We start from the raw sequence: 16849 nt of genomic DNA on the forward strand, positions 1-16849 counted from the left end.
TTTTATTTCTGTCTCATTTCAAGTATGTACCCAGTAGCTGTCATTCAGGAGCAGGTTGTTCAGTTTCCAAGTGCAGTTGAGCGGGTTTCACTGAGTTTCTAGTCCTGAGTTCTAGTTTCTGATTGCACTGTGGTCTGAGAGACAGTTTGTTAAGGTAATTTCTGTTCTTGTACATTTGCTGAGGAGTACTTCCAATTATATGGTCAATTTTGGAGTAAGTAATGATGGTGCTGAGAAGAATGTATATTCTGTTGATTTGGGGTGGAGAGTTCTCAGCAGATGTCTATTAGGTCTGCTTGCTGCAGAGATGAGTTCACCCTGGACATCCTTGTTAACTTTCTGTCTCTGCTGATCTGTCTAATGTTGACAGTGGAGGTTGAAGTCTCCCATTATTATTGTATGGGAGTCTAAGTCTCTTTTGTAAGTCTCTAAGGACTTGCTTATGAATCTGGGTGCTCCGTATTGGGTATATATACTTAGGATAGTTAGCTCTTCCTGTTGAATTGATCCCTGACCATTGGTGTAATGGCCTTCTTTGTCTCTTTGATCTTTGATGGTTTAAAGTCTGTTTTATCAGAGACTAGGATTGCAAACTCCCTTTTTGTTCTCCATTTGCTTGGTGTAAATCTTCCTTTCATCCCTATTTTGAGCCTATGTATGTCTCTGTGAGATGGGTCTCCTTGAATACAGCAGACTGATGGATCTTGACTTTATCCAGTTTGCCAGTCTGTGGCCTTTTAATTGGAGCATTTAGTCCATTTCTACTGGTTAAGATTGTTATGTGTGAACTCTTGATCCTGCCATTATGATATTAACTGGTTATTTTGCTCAATTAGTTGATGCAGTTTCTTCCTAGCCCCCATGGTCTTTGGCATTTTGGTATGTTTTGCAATGGCTGGTACCGTTGTTCCTTTCCCATGTTGAGTGCTTCCTTCAGGGTCTCTTGTAAGGCAGGCCTAGTGGTGACAAAATCTCTAAGCATTTGCTATCTGTGCTGGGATTTTATTTCTCCTTCAATTTTATGAAACTTTAGTTTCATTGGATATGAAATTTGGTTTAAAATTTTTCTTTTAAGAATGTTGAATATTGGCCCCCACTCTTCTTGGCTTGGGAGAGTTTCTGCCGAGAGATCTGCTAGAGTCTGATGGGCTTCCCTTGTGGGTAACCCGACCTTCTCTCTGGCCCTTAAGATTTTTTCCTTCATTTCCCCAACTTTGCGGACCCAATTATGTGTCTTTGAGTTGCTCTTCGAGGAGTATCTTTGTGGCTTCCTCTCTCTTCGTATTTCTCCTGGATTTGAATGTTGCCTGCCCTACTAGGTTGTAGTTCTCCGGATGATATCCTGAAGAGGTTTTCCAACTTCTGGTTCCATTTTCCCTCACTTTCAGCACCCCAATCAGACGGAGATTTGGTCTTTTACATAATCCCATACTCTCTTGCAGGCTTTGTTCATTTTTCTTTCTTTTTTTTCTTTTGTTTCTTTCTCGCTTCATTTCATCTTATTGATCCTCAATCGCTGATACTCTTTCTTCCAGTTGATCGAAGCTCTGTTAATGAAGCTTGTGCATTTGTCAATGATTTCTCGTGGTCATGGTTTTCATCTCTTTTCATTTCGCTAAGGACCTTTCTGCATTAATTATCTAGGCCGCCACCTCTTCCACTTTTTTCAAGATTTTAGTTTCTTTGGCATCACTTCTGAGGAAATTGCTTCTCTTTCATCTGGCCAAAAGTCATTTTCCGCCCAGCTTTGATCCGCCATGGCGAGCTGCGCCCTTTGCCGAGATGTGCCTATTTTTGAATTTCCAGCTTTTTCTGCCCTGTTTTTCCCCATCTTGTGGTTTTATCTGCCTCTGGCTTGATGATGGTGGATGTACTGATGGGGGTTTTTGGGTGGTAACCTTCCCTGTTTGATAGTTTTCCTTCTAACAGTCAGGGACCCCAGCTGTAGGTCTGTTGGATTGCTTGAGGTCCACCAGACCCTGTTTGCTCAAACAGAGGCTGCAGAAGAAGAAATATTTCTGAACAGCGAAAGTGTACCTGTCTTGATTCTTGCTTTGGAAGCTTCCTCTCAGGGGTATACCCACCTGTGGAGGTGGGTGTCAGACTGCCCTAGTGGGGATGTCTCCTAGTTAGGCTACTCAGGGGTCAGGGACTCCACTTGAGCAGGCAGTCTGTCCGCTCTCAGATCTCAGCCTCCGTGTTGGGATCCACTGCTCCCTTCAAAGCGTCAGACAGAGTCAAGCTATGCCTGCATTTTCTGCTGCTTTGTTGTTGTTGTTGTTGTTGTTGTAGCTGTGCCCCTGTCCCAGAGGTGGGAGCTCACAGAGACAGGCAGGTTTCCCTTGAGCTACTGTGAGCTCCACCCAGCTGGGCTTCCCAGCAGCTTTGTTTACCTACTTAAGCCTCAGCAATGCTGGCTTCTCCCCAGCCTCAAGCGTCTTGCCGTAGATCACAGACTGTTGTGTTAGCAATGAGGGAGGCTCCATGGGACCCTCCCGCCAGGTGTGGGATATGATCTCCCAGGTGCCTGTTTGTTTAAAGCGCACATTGGGGTGGAGCAATTCCATTTTCCAGGTGTTGTGTGTCTCAGGTTCCTGGCTAGAAAAAGGATTCCTCCCCCTCATGCTTCCCAGGTGAAGGCCCCTCAGCCTCTGTTTCCAGCTCTCGCTGGTCGGGCTGCAGCAGCTGACCAGCACCGCATCGGCCCCGCACTCCCCAGTGAGATGAACCCCAGTACCCTTGAAGCTGAAAAATGCAGAAATCACCGGTCTTTCTGTGTCACAATGCTGGAGTTGAGACTGGAGCTGTTCCCATTCGCCATCTTGTCTCACTCTACACTTTTATTGTTGTCTTGCTGATTCATGGGGATTATCTTAATCCTTTATTTTATATATGTAATTAGATTTTCAGCCTTTTTCAGAATTCATTATTAATTCTGAAATTATACTGATGGTTAGTGTGTTTATGTGGATCTAAAATTTCTTTGTTTTTACATTCAGGATGTTTTATTATTGTGACTCTGAGCTTTTGTCTTATTAAATGTGTATTCTTTTAAAAAATCTTTAGGAAAAGCTGTAACGGAAGTTTTATTTGTTCTGCATTGTTTTGGAATACTTTATTAATTTCTTTGCTATTGGGATGCCATGGAATACCTTTTTATCTTGGACATATCTAACATATACAAGTCTACTGAGATCTTCTATTTGCTCTGATAAAGCGCTTATCATTTCTGAACACGCTTTCTTTCTTGGCTGATATTGGCTTATCTTTTTCTCTGAGTAAATATTTTGATGTAGGGCATTGCTTTCTATCAGTATCTTTGAAACCTGGAGGCCTAGATGTATGCAGTGTGCTTAGCTTAGGCTGTGTGTGGCCTTATTGCTTTCTCCTGTAGGTCATGTCAGTGTTCTGCACCAGTTTTCACTCTACCTAGTAGGCAGTGAATCTCATTGTCAAGGAGTGCACACACTATTAGACCTCAGGCCACAGTCCAGTTCAGTTCAGAGCCCTGTAAAATAGCAAACCTCAGCATCCCACCTCTCCAGCTGAATCATTCTTCTCTCAAGGCTTTTTACTTACCTGTGCTAGGATGTCAACTCAGTCACTCTTGTATACCTTTTTGGAGCCAATTATCAGTATTTTATCAACTAACTTTTCCTCATCAAAATTGCTTGTTGAGGATGGAAGTGGACTTAGGAAAAGCTCCGCATTAGGGACTTCATTCTTTGGCCACCACATTTCCACTTAGATTTTCTTTGTTTCATTCTACCCTGCTCTATGAACAAAGAGGTTCTCTCTCTACATAACTAATCAAATACAGCTTGTATGATGTGTAAGTTAAATTTCTACATGCTGGCTCATTTTTTTTTCCAATGAATCTTCCAGTTCTGAAACAGGTGATTTAAGTTCCACTTGCATTAAATTCCACTTGGATCTTTAGAGATAATTGTGTATTTTGCTGTTGTATATTATTTGCTAAACAAATTAAGAGACTTCCATTTTCTTCATGAATTTTGCATTTTGTCAACATATTTCTTTCCTTATTTAAGACTTTTGGTCTAGAATTTGACTTCATCTGCTATTTGTGTAGACACTTCTAATTTCCTCATTTTAAAAAATGCCTGTCATTGCCCATGACTTACATGTGTTTATTGTAAATAACATATAGCTAATTTTTAAAATCCAGTCTGGAAGTCATTGTCTTTTCTTCTTATTTTCTAATTTATATTTACTTGTGGCGTTTTATTTTAGTTTCTTCCAAATGTGAGGCATCCCCCATATTATCCTCTGGAATTCTCATACTCTGTGGGTGGTTCCACCTCTTTGAAAAACTGTTTGGCAAGGTCAACTAAAGTTGAACATAAAGTTGAATACACTATGACCTAGTAATTCCATTGCTAGGTTTATGTCTCAAGACACACACACACACACACATGCACCAAAAGACATACAAGAAACAAAAAAGTCATGGCGGTGTTATTTATAACAGTGCAAAACAAGAAGCCACTTGAATGTCCATCAACAACGAATAAATAAATTATAGCACATTCATCAGTAGACTACTACAGCAATGAAAAGAAATAAACTATTCTGGTTGCTATCAAATGCAACAGCATGGATGATTCTAAATAACCTGTTGTCAATTATGTACAGATATATAATTATGCCTTCTACATGATTCCATTTTTATTAGGTTCAGAAACTGGCTACACTAACCTATGTGAATATAATAGGAGTAATGATTTTTACAAGGAGGAGGGAAATTGGAAATGGGATGGAAGGGGGCTTCTAGGGTTCTAGTATCATTTTATTTATTGATGTACCTGGTAGTTTTGGGGAAGTGCTCAAAAAAACTACTAGACACATCAATAAATAGAACATTACTAGGTGTGCTTAAAATGTGCATACTTTTCTATAATGTAGGCTGTACTTTCCAACTAAAATTTATTTTAAAAAGGTCTCATTGGATATTATGTAGAAAACAGTTAACAGGAGGCAAGAGTAGAAGCAGAGAGACCAGTTACAGATATGTTGCACTACTCTAGATGAGAGAGGATAGAAGGTTAGGCAATGGATATAGCGGTGAAGTTGGGACACATCAGGCCAACTGGGAAATGTCTAGAGTTTAAATGACATGCATGTGGATTGAATACTGGAAAAAATGGAGGGTGATTAAGGATGATTCCAAACTTTTGGAATGAGAAACTAGCTGGGTGGATTCTGCTGCAATAATGTAATCTATTCAGAAATGACGAAGGCCGGGCGTGGTGGCTCACGCCTGTAATTCCAGCACTTTGGGAGACCAAGGAGGGCAGATCACCTGAGGTCAGGAGTTTGAGACCAGTCTGGCCAACATGGTGAAACCCTGTCCTTACTAAAAATACAAAAATTATCTAGGTGTGATGGTGCACACCTATAATCCTATCTATTCAGGAGGCTGAGGCAGAAGAATTGCTTGAACATGGGAGATGTAGGTTGCAGTGAGCTGAGATCATGCCACTGCACTCCAGCCTGGGTGACAAAGCAAGACTCTGTCTCAGGAAAAAAAAAAAAAAAAAAAAAAAAAAGAAGAAAGAAAGAAAGAAAAAAAGAAATGAAGAATAAGATTGAGGCGACAATTATATTTCAGGTATGTGATCACTAAGGTCTTCTTTAAATATTCAGGTGAAATTGCAAGTGAATTGCTGGAAGCAGAAGTCTCCACTCAGGGGAGAAGTTAGACCTGGAGACACGTTCGAGGATCATAGTTTATAGATAACATACACTCACTCATAGAGTAGACTTTAAATAGAACCGTGATTATCTTAGAGTAATTAAAATTTTCTAGAGAGCAGTATTACTTTGCCACTCTGCTTAGTACAAAGATTAAAATATGTTCTTGGATTTATGAAAAATGATAAAATAATAGTTACTATATGCATACTTACAATTAAGAAGAAAAATGACCAAATGCCACTATTTTTTCTCCCATTGCGAAAAATGAATGAAATCACATATGTCAAGAAAACAAGAGATGAGACATAGCCAATACTACACAGGATCTGAAAATAGAAACGTTAAAGTCCAATAAGGTAAATACTGTCTAGAAGAGTACTCATACATACTCCTCAATTCTCCAAAACTATACAGCAGCACAGGTAATCTGAAGTTCTTTGGTTTAAGATTAATAATATTACTGCATTTATGAAAAAAATAGTCTAATAAAACCATTTCATAATTGCTGCCACTTACTTGAATTAACAGGTTTTGAATTATAAATATAATCTCCTCTGGGCTAAAAATATAATCCATTATTTGCATTAGCAGGAGGATCAAGAAGTATAGGGAGACATCCACCAGTGCCTGGCCAAACCAGTATGCAGAAGGGTAGAGGCCTGAAATCTGTAGCTGGGAATGAGCTTTTTTCTGATAAAGAAATAGAAGAATCATCAAAAGCTTCTGAAAAGCTGAAGTTTGGGAAATTGCAAATACATAGTCATGAAAACATTCATTTTTGCTTCATCTTTTAGAAATACTATCCTGATTTAGCAAATGATACCACCACTCACCACACCCTTGTTCAGAGGCATTGATAATGCTGCAAGCCACGTCATGATTTCATCGTCTAAAGGGAAAATGCACCAACATAACTAGCTAATGTTATGTCACAGAATGATTGGGCATGGCCTCAATGAGAAGACGTCTTTTCTTTTTGAGACTGTTCTTTCCTTTGACATGAAAACTTGCACATTGCACAAAGGTTCAACAGAAGTGGGATTACCATTTCTTGTAAGATACTTAAAATTTATACTGAATGTAAACGGTGCATTTATCATTGGCATTTTATTTTAGGTCTAAGAAATGGTCCTCTAGTTGATTTCATTTAAAAACTCTTTAGGTTGGAATCGGCAAGACTGCCTTTAAAATGTTGCACTACTCTTATTGTCTTGCCGTAAGTCATATTTTCTATTATCGCACTGTGAAAACTAGTGAGTGGATTTTGCTATTGCGACTACTATAAGTCACATTATTACAGTGATTGTCATAACACGAGGTCTTGAAAATATGACCTGAACTATTTTAAACAGTAAAGCATAAAGGCAATTAAAATTTCATATCTAAAATTGAGTCCATATAAGGAGATTCATTAGCAAAACCTGGAATGCAAATAATTTTGGAAAGGAGAGTACATCTGGAAGGAAGTAGGAAAGAGGATGACAGTGAGGACTGTTAGAGAGTTGATATTTTCTATTCATTAACTTATTTAATATATATTTACAGAATGTATACCATAAGACTGACTTCGTGTTGGTCATGGGGCACTTAAAAGTTTAAGTTGCAGGGGAAGAGGAAATAGAGGCAATAAGCAAATAAATATAGTGATAGCTACCTAAGCAAAATTGTGCATGTGTTAAGAAGAATTCAGGGTTGTATTATAGCCTTTCAAAGAGAAATGAATTGTAACTCGGGGGTCAGGTCAGAGAAGGTTCCCTTGTGAAGTCATGGGCAGTGAATAGGATAGATCCGGGTGACAGGTCAGAAAGCACTGTGGGCAGAGAACAGTGGGAGAGAAGACCCTTTTGTGGAAAGAGGTTGATGTTCTGGGAAACTGGAAAGAAGCCAGTGTGGCTGGAGCATAGTTATCAAGGTGGCAGTGGCATCAGATTAAGGGAGAAAGATACACCTGGGTCCAGATCACCCATGGCTTTCAGACAATGGCAAGGATTTCAATCCTGCTCCTTGGTATATTGAGAAACCATTGAAGGAATTTAGACAGAGAATTAACAAGGTCAGCTTTGTGTTTCTAAGGTATTACTCTGTCACACTGGATGAAAAATAAAGACGGCTAATGTGGACTTATAGGGTGGCTGCTGTGCTCATCCAGAAGAGAGATGATGATGGTTCTGGCTGGTGTATTGTAGCAGAAATGGAGGAAAGCGGAAAGATTCCAGAAATATTTCAGAAGTATACTCTGTGACTTCACCATTAACCAGCTATGAAGACGAGAGCGAAAGAAAGACATTGACATCGTGGGGCTGCCAGTTAAAATTTTAGATAAATAACCTTTTTGAGTATAAGTATGTCCCATGCAATATCTGGAAAATGCTTACACTGAAAAAATTCATTGTTTCTGATATTAAATTTTAACTGGGTGTCTGTAATTTTATTTGCTTAATTCTGGCAATCCTAAAAAAAATAGCTCTTAGGTTTCAGTTAAGATAAAAGAATGAAAGGTGAGCCATTATTTATAGAGATAAGTAACCATGAAGTAGGTAAAATTTAGAAAAAAATATTCCTGCGCTGATGATGTTTATGTTTATTCCTAGTTGACAGAGACAGTTAACAACAACAACAACAAAAAGCAAAGGTTCAGATAATGATAAGCAACATGCATAGATTTTTAAGATAGGTTCATATAGTAGTTATGGGAAATCTATTTCAGACTGGTTAAGCAGAGAAAGGGTCTTGGCTGAAATATTTAAATATTTGTGCTGAGATCTGAATTACTGAAAGCCAGCTGTAGAAAGAATAGAAGAAAGAGCATTCCAGCCAGAAGAAATGGCCAACGCAAAGGTCCAGATGATATTGGCATATTTGAGAACCAGAAGGAAAAGTGGGGTAGCTAGAGGAGGAGAGTACAAGGAGGAAAGGTAGAGAGATAAACAAGAGACAAATGAGGGAGGGAGCGTTCTGCCAGACAACATAAAGAATTAGAATTTAATTCTACCTGCAAAGAGAAACTGCCGGGGTCGTTAAACAAGGTAAAGAGATGATCTAATTTAAACTTCTGAAAGTTCATTCTGGTTGTATGAAAGGAATTAATTGCAAATAAGGAAACCGATGGGTAGCTCTTGCAGTGGTTTAGGCAAGGAATGACGATGGCTTAGACCAGGAAGAAAATAGTGGAGAGAGAGAGAAATGGATGGATTTGAAGTAGAACTTTAAAGAATTTCCAATGGATTAAATAAAGGAGATAAAGACACAATGATAATGCCAGAATTTTATGCTAGAGCAACTGTAGACAATAGTGCCATTTGCTGAAATAAGAAAGTCATGAGGTGAGCATATCTGGTCAGGAAAATAAAAGTTTTATTTTGCCTATGTGTGAAATATCTATTACTCAGCTATATGGTAATATCACAGAAGCAACTGTACATATAGAAGTCAAGAATTCTGGAACTAGTTGAAAAGGGTCCTAGAACTAAAGCCTGGACATTTAGGCATCAAACATTAACATTTATGGGAAAGTTACTATATGGCAAATATGGTTCTAAGTAATTCATTGGTATTATTTCACCACATCCTCACAGAAACCTATTTCAAATAGATGTAACTAATGTCTCATTTTATAGGTGATAAAAATGAGGCATAGAGTGATTAAGTAACTTTTGAGGTTCATGCAGCTTGACAATGGAAATATTGACATTTGAACTCAGAAGAGTTTACCCCCCAAAAAGTGTGAGAAAGAGTGTCAAGAGCAGGAGGAAAAAGACAGTGAATGTGTGGTCTTATAAGAGTAAAGGAAAAATAGTATTTTGTGTTTCCCATGGGAGAAGTCACTAAAGATAGGGACAGTTTAAGAGCAGAATAAATAAAAATTAAGTCAAGTCCTTCAAAAACATGTCCTGAGCATCAGTGGATGATGGCAAGGACATGAAGACATGGGAGAGTGGCAGATAGACTCTGTTACAGGTTCCTTGAATTTTATTTTTTAAAAACTCACAAAAATGGAGCTTTAAAGGGACAATATTTTCCAACAACAAGTCAAAGTTCTGTGGTGAGTTGGTCAGGGCTTTTAAACTGAGTAGCTTTACCACCATTTGGAAGGTAGAAACCACCACTGAGAGATGAGATGTGATTATGTCTGTGGGTAAGTGTCATAAGTAAAATTTTAAGTGATATACAGTTGAAAGTTGTCATTCCCTGTTAGCAGATGACTGTCCTTTCTCAGGTCTCACGTTTGTTTAAGAAAGATAGCATTTTCTTCATATTTGGCAATTATTATTAAAGTGCTTGATTATTCATTGCATCAAGTACAAAAATTAGATTTACCACTTGCATGTAAATTTATAGTTGTAAGGGTGGGTGAAGGGTTCTCTAGATATAAAAAACATATGAAGACTTTAACTCTTCTTACTTTGTAGTCACTGATGCTGCTCATTGCAATGTATGGAGTGAAAGAGGCTGCCACTGGTATCCAGAAGAAGGTGTTACTTCGGTACCCATACTCATAATCCATATGCTCCTGAAATCATATGGAACATGTTGAGCTGATAGCGATCGGGCATCTGTTTCATCTGTACTTTCTTAACGAAATCACTCAAATAAATGAATTGGGCTGATCACTCAAAGCACTTCTCAAGGTCCCATGTGCAACTTCTTACCCACATTCATTTTCAGTCCTGTGTTGCAGCAACTAGGACCTTTTGAACATGTAGCCTGATTTACCTATGAAGAAGCAAATTCAACCAAGTGGTATGAATTGTCTAAGGTCACACAGTTAATAACTTGTAAGGTAGGCATGAAACGTCTGCTCTCTGACTTTACGGTTACAGTCTTACATGCATTGCTTATATACATCAAGGCTGATGTTTTAAGAGACAATAGAGATTGTGGACTGTCAGTGGAGGGGCTAGGAGAAAACTGGTCAGCACGCCCTCCATGTCAGGCATTATATTTTTTAAAAAATCAAAACCCTATACATGTTAAAGAAGATCTTGAGTTTTGCTACAAGCCTTAATTTAAAAAAAAATTAAAATTTTTAATTATTGTGGGTACATAGTAGATGTATATATTTATGGGGTACCTGAGATGTTTTGATACAGGCATGCAATGTGAAGTAATCACATTATGGATAATGGGGTATCCGTACCCTCAAGCATTTATCCTTTGCGTTACAAACAATCCAATTATACTCTTTTAGTTATTTTTAAATATATGATTAAATTATTATTGACTATAGTCACCCTGTTGTGCTGTAAAACACTAGGCCTTATTCATTCTTTCTGTAACTATTTTTTGTGCCTATTAACCACTCCCACTCCCACTCCCCACTCCCTTTCCCAGCCTCTGGTAACCATTGTTTGACTATGTACATGAGTTCAACTGTTTTAATTTTCAGATCCCACAAATAAATGAGAACACGCAATGTGTGTCTTTCTGGGCCTGGCTTATTTTATTTAGCATAGTGATCTCCAGTTCCATCTACGCTGTTGCAAATGACAGGCTCTCATTGCTTTTTATGGCTGAATAGTACTCCACTGTGTATATGTATCTCATTTTCTTTATCCATTCATCTGTCAATGGACTCTTAGGTTTCTTCCAAATCTTGGCTATTGTGAACAGTGCTGTAACAAACACGAGAGTGCGGATATCTCTTTGATATACTTATTTCCTTTTGTGGGGGTAGCAAAGGTGAGATTGATGGATTGTATGGTAGTACAGACCTTAATTTGATCTGTCATCAGTCACCTCACTACATTGCAAGTCATCTGGTATGATGAGTTTTTATTTCTTTACTTCTCTGTTCTCTTACTCCCTCCTAAAACTCAGCAACCCTCTGAGATATTACAGCATATAAAAGTTGCTTGACTAAAGATGTATATGTGTAGATAAGACCCTGGGAGGGGAAGAAAGACTACACGTCCACCAAAGACTACACGTCCCATCTCATATCTTTGTCTGTGGATACCGTGGTTGATTTTTCCTGATTCGGAAGGCCTCTGAGGGAGGAAAAATTACAATTCATCTGGACAGCCAGCTTCCTTACTCATGACTGGGTTCATAAATGACATATTATGTCCATGTTAGATCATATCCACCCACACTCAGAGTTTTATGTGACTCAGCCTGACGGGGTCCTTCCTAAGCTGAAAGATACTTGATGCCTCCTGGGTAGTTCGGCCAGGTGAGGACTTGCAGGAGTGGCTGGATGGGAGCGCTGTAGGACACTCTAATAGATGATAAAAATTATTGAGAAGGAGTCAGCACCAAGGCCTGAGTTATAGTGAGCCTGGTACTTTAAGATCAAGTAGAATAGGCTTACAGAATTGTAAGAGAGAATGCCAGGAGCTGGATGGGGAAACCAGAGGTGGCAATTCAAAGAGAGAATTTGTCTACCTATGAGCTCGAGGTAAGCTGGGCTGGTGGGTAGCAAATACTCTGTAGTGAATACATCTTTTTAAAGGTGGGAATTCAGGTTACTTGCTTATTCTTGGGAACATCTAATTCTTTGTTATCCAGATAATTGGCTAGTCTACTCAAATATAATAGATAATGAAACACAGTGACACCTCAGTGGGCTACAGTTTTCCCAGCTGTCTAATAATAACACAAGTTGAGAATCCCTAATTTGAAAATCTGAAATCTGAAATGTTCCAAAATTCCAAACTCTTTGAGTGCCAACATGACACTACAGGTGGAGGATTCCTTACCCGACCTCCTGTGAAGGATCACAGTCCAAACATAGGCACACAACACAGAGTTTATTAAAAACATCAACTAAAATTATCTTCAGGCTCTGTGTATAAGGTGCACATGAAACATAAATGAATTTCATGTTTAGACTTGGTCCCATCTCCAATATACCTCATTACGTAAATGCAAGTATTCCAAAATCTGAAACAATTGAGAATCTGAAACACTTCTGGTCCCAAACATTTCAGATGAGGGCTGCTCAATCTACAATAGGAATAGTAATAACTATCTCAAATTCTGTTTGGTACATTTAAATATGCTACTACATATAAATCACATGGGAAATATCTGGTTTTGCCCTAGAGATTTTTGAAGGAAGGAGGACTGCTGAAACGTGTCTTGAAAGGACAATGGTATGATGTGCTTTGGAGAAGACAGGGCAACTCCCTTGACATCCCAAACCTCTGTAGCTTTCAGACAGCATGCAAGAAGCACTCAACAGTTCTCATAGCTCTTTCTGAGGAAGCACAGATGTTAAAGCAAGACAGAAGTTGTTGAATTACTTGGAAGATGGACACATCAAACAATGAACAATGTAGACTGGAGAAAGTTTGACGGTGTGGACTTTCCTGCAGCAGCCTACAGAGACTCTGCAACCCTGAGTGTGTCATCACCTACAGAAAGGTCTGGAGCCAAGCTAACCACCACCCCAAGACAATTACATGGGTCACCTGGGCTATGGTGACCACATACATAGAAACTACTAGCAACTAGAGAAAGCATGATATCTCCCCAGCACCAGTTCCATAGGTAAAGCTCCATCTCTCCATTCTTCCATTCTGCCTCCAGCACAGCAGTGCTTTACTCAGAAGGGGAGGGAAAGGGGATAGTTTCAGAGCTAGGACACTCTCCCTTTTCTATTTCAAGATGTTAGACTGCAAAGGGGGATGGAAGAGCAAATCACACCACGACCACCCACCCACTTCCATGCCCCCTTAGGCCTCAATTTGACCCTGCAAAGTTTAAATTGAATAGAAAATTGAAGTTTAGGACTGCACTAGAATGATTCTTCATAACAAAAAGTGACCAAGAAGCTATAGAATATGCCCAGGGTGTCATTTAAACCAGACGAAGGGTGTTTCAACACAACAAGATGAAAGGTGACCTGAAGACACAGCAGTGCACACCCACATCTCTATCCCAGATCTTCTGCCTCTGGGCATCTAAGCAGGCCTGAGAAACTAGATTTTAAAAAAGAACTGCCTTAGTTCCCATTCAGCCAGTCTCCAGATCTAATAAAGCTGAACATTCTTTAATGGAAACTTCTTTTGATGCATCCCAAGAAAATAGTTTTAATAGCAATAATAATGAGAAATATAATTTATTCAGCACCAGGAGTTGTCCTATTTTATGTGCCTCATCACTCATTCCTACAATAACTGGTCCAACTTAGCCAGGTGCTCACATTGCCTCATTTACTTCTTAAGAAAGTTCTGTGATAAAGTCTTTAATCTATTCTTTGTAGATTGATGACTTCTATATCCTATAGAAGTCAAGTTGCTTAAGAAGGTCACATAGTCTGACCTTTAAGTCTGTTTCAACAATGTCCCAGTACCTACGGCCACAGATGGTGACAGATCTAGACCAAAAACCATAATGAGTTTTATTTTCTGTTGCTCCATTGACACCAAGTCATCTAAATAAGGTTAATGTTGTGTGGTCATTTCTAAATAGTGTGTGTGTATATATATTACATATACAGTGATTTATATACATAAAATATTGCACACAGATATATATACACACACACACAAGTTTAAGAATAGGTTCACAAAAAGTAATGTAATATTATTTTAGCATTTCAAGAATTTTCTTGAAAACTTATCATGACACAGTATAAGTGAGATACAATTAAACTTACTTCAAAAAATGTGCTTCTGTCAGTCTGAATGTGTCCCGAAGAATTAAGAATTCCAAGTAGCCCATTGCTAATGACATCCAGGAGGACAGGAAAGCAATTCAGCCGTTTTGTGTTACATGCTACTGAAAATCTGTGATCCTGAAATACAGCAAGCACCAATTGTAAGTCTTCATAAAGCAAATACAAAATTTAATGAGTGAACGTGTTGGAAAATCATTCAAGTTATTGATAATATAATTAGGCCCAAGCACTGAGTGTGATTAATATCACTATCACTCATAATATTTGATTAATTCTTAGTATACTTAAAGAATCCGGTATTGTGGTTTCTACCCACCATAACATCAACCATGTGACTATTTATGCCCAAACATCACAAAACAAAATACTTCAAATGATATTTAGCAGCAACACTATGAAATTCCATAGTGCAACCTCAGTGTAACCTGGCTATAGACTTCGTTTCAAAATGTGACACATTCATTTTATAAGTATATAATGTTTGGATACTTGAGAAATGGGAGGCAGGCAGAAAGTTGTAATGAAAGCATAGGTTTTCATAAATTCTATACTTACTTGTAAAGTCTCCCTTAAAATAACGTGTGTGTGTGTGTGTATAATGTGATTATTTTTCCCTCAGAGAAAAATATAAGTAAATTAATTATCCATATTGCCCAAAATGTGGGAAAGCTTTGAGAACACATTTTTGCAATCATAAACAAATCAAGTGTATTGTATTTAACCTAATTACCTAAAGCAATGTTTATTGATGTTAAAACTACTTTACTGAGCATACTGAAAAATAACGTAAGATATAATGAGAACTATCTTGAAGGTAATTTCTTACTTTATTGTTGACATGGAATTTATTCCTGAAAATTAGCTGTGATAAATTACAAATGGCCACACTTTATGACACCTAACAGCTGTGATTTATGCGTTTAATATAATTATATCATCTTTTCCATTTGCCTGCTGTAGAGATCTCTGACTCAAATTCCTACAGGGTCTAGGCAGGGGATATGAATGAGTGAAGCAGTATGCAGACACAGAAAACAGAAAAGCAAAGGCCAAGTCTACAGTGGGCAGTTGTCCTCAGTTCCAACTGAGAATGAGATTTAATTATTGGAACGGAATCCAATTGATAATAATGATCTAAATAAATTAATTATAGCAGTGTATTCAGCTTAATCAGGAATAAAATCAAATAAATTTCATTACATATTGTCATGCTGGAGGTTATGGGGAAATAATTGTAGTTCAGCTTCTCCTATAAAAATGAGAACTATCCCATTTGTTTGTGTGAAATTGGCCTTTCATTCCGTTGATATGCATTATTCAAATTGTACTCCCATAGTCCATCTTTGGTGAAATACAGCAACTGTAGTCCAGCATACCTTTTCATCACCTGACACAATGATAGCACCATTGTAAGATGGGTCATCTGTGCCATTTCTGGTTCCAAAGGCATCCACTTCTATAGCTATGTTCTGTCGCCTCAGTGAATGTAAAAAGTTATCGATGCTTGACCCTACCATGATGAAAAAGATTAAAGGAAGCAAAAATGAAATAAAACAATAGTCAAGTAATATTAAAAATACATTACATCACACAAAGCACATCATACAAAAGGACTGTCTAAGGATTTTCTTAATAAAGCAGAATTGATGTTCTGGTACTAAAATCCAGTCTAATATCATAGGTATGACAAGGTTACTTTATCTAGAGCCTAGGCATTTCATTGTAATTTCTATTAGTACAGAAATAAGAATTGCCGTTAACATTATAATCCTTGAAGCTATTAATAGTCTATCTTTTTTTAATTTGAAACATTTTTTCCAGAAGCCAGCACAGCACAGATTTACAAAATGATACACAAAGACCTCAGAGGTGAGTCAATGATTTACCTCCCTACATCCTTTTTAGTTGCTTTGTGCAACAAACATTAAGGTTAAGTAAACTTGCAGAATCTATTTCTAAAACAAACTCTCCAATGTTGTATTTTTCATTTTTAAATTTATTTTCTGTTTGGCCTCATATATACTTTCTAAAATATATAGAGTTTATTTTTTTTTCCTAGCAGTTCATGCTTTTTGGGGGGAATCTCTTAACAAGAACAACATTTAGCAGCTGCATTTCAGTCCCATGTTCACCTGTCTTATTGATGACCAGTAAATGGGTCAGAGGATCCTGTGGTTGTTGTCCTGGTGAGAGGAAGTATGTATTTGGAGACAGTTCCCATGGGTAACTTTTCTGATATGACTCATAGAATAGATGCTCCAAAAGTTGAGGGATAAAGCTAATACCAAAAAGCAATAATCTATGCAGAGGAAAATGTAAAAGAAAAAAAATTTTAGAAACTTTTGTGGGTTTTTAAGTTTGAGGGGATAATGAATATAATAATGGAAATAAATTATAATCAGTAACCAAACATTTGAATCATACTTTGCCCCATTTTCTTGTTTCTAAAATGAGATGGGTCATATGTATCTACCTTTAGTCTTTTGCTCTCTCTCAAGTGCCAAGTAGGAC

General features: G+C 37.9%; 1 protein-coding gene across 3 annotated transcripts in view; it reads right to left on the bottom strand.

The window, feature by feature from the left end:
• Positions 1 to 16849, bottom strand: part of ABCA9 (ATP binding cassette subfamily A member 9) — an 84405-nt gene that overhangs the window by 24331 nt on the left and 43225 nt on the right. For all 3 annotated transcript variants that reach the window (XM_009191090.4, XM_003913345.5, XM_009191092.2), the window contains 6 exons: positions 16471 to 16637; positions 15715 to 15848; positions 14318 to 14455; positions 10118 to 10225; positions 6232 to 6405; positions 5928 to 6041 (listed from right to left, as the gene is read on the bottom strand). In XM_009191090.4, the coding sequence (XP_009189354.2) occupies positions 5928 to 6041; positions 6232 to 6405; positions 10118 to 10225; positions 14318 to 14455; positions 15715 to 15848; positions 16471 to 16637 (835 nt within the window). The remainder of the gene's footprint in view (positions 1 to 5927; positions 6042 to 6231; positions 6406 to 10117; positions 10226 to 14317; positions 14456 to 15714; positions 15849 to 16470; positions 16638 to 16849) is intronic.

Source organism: Papio anubis, chromosome 17 (genome assembly GCF_008728515.1).
Source record: "Papio anubis isolate 15944 chromosome 17, Panubis1.0, whole genome shotgun sequence".
Taxonomy (NCBI): domain Eukaryota; kingdom Metazoa; phylum Chordata; class Mammalia; order Primates; family Cercopithecidae; genus Papio; species Papio anubis.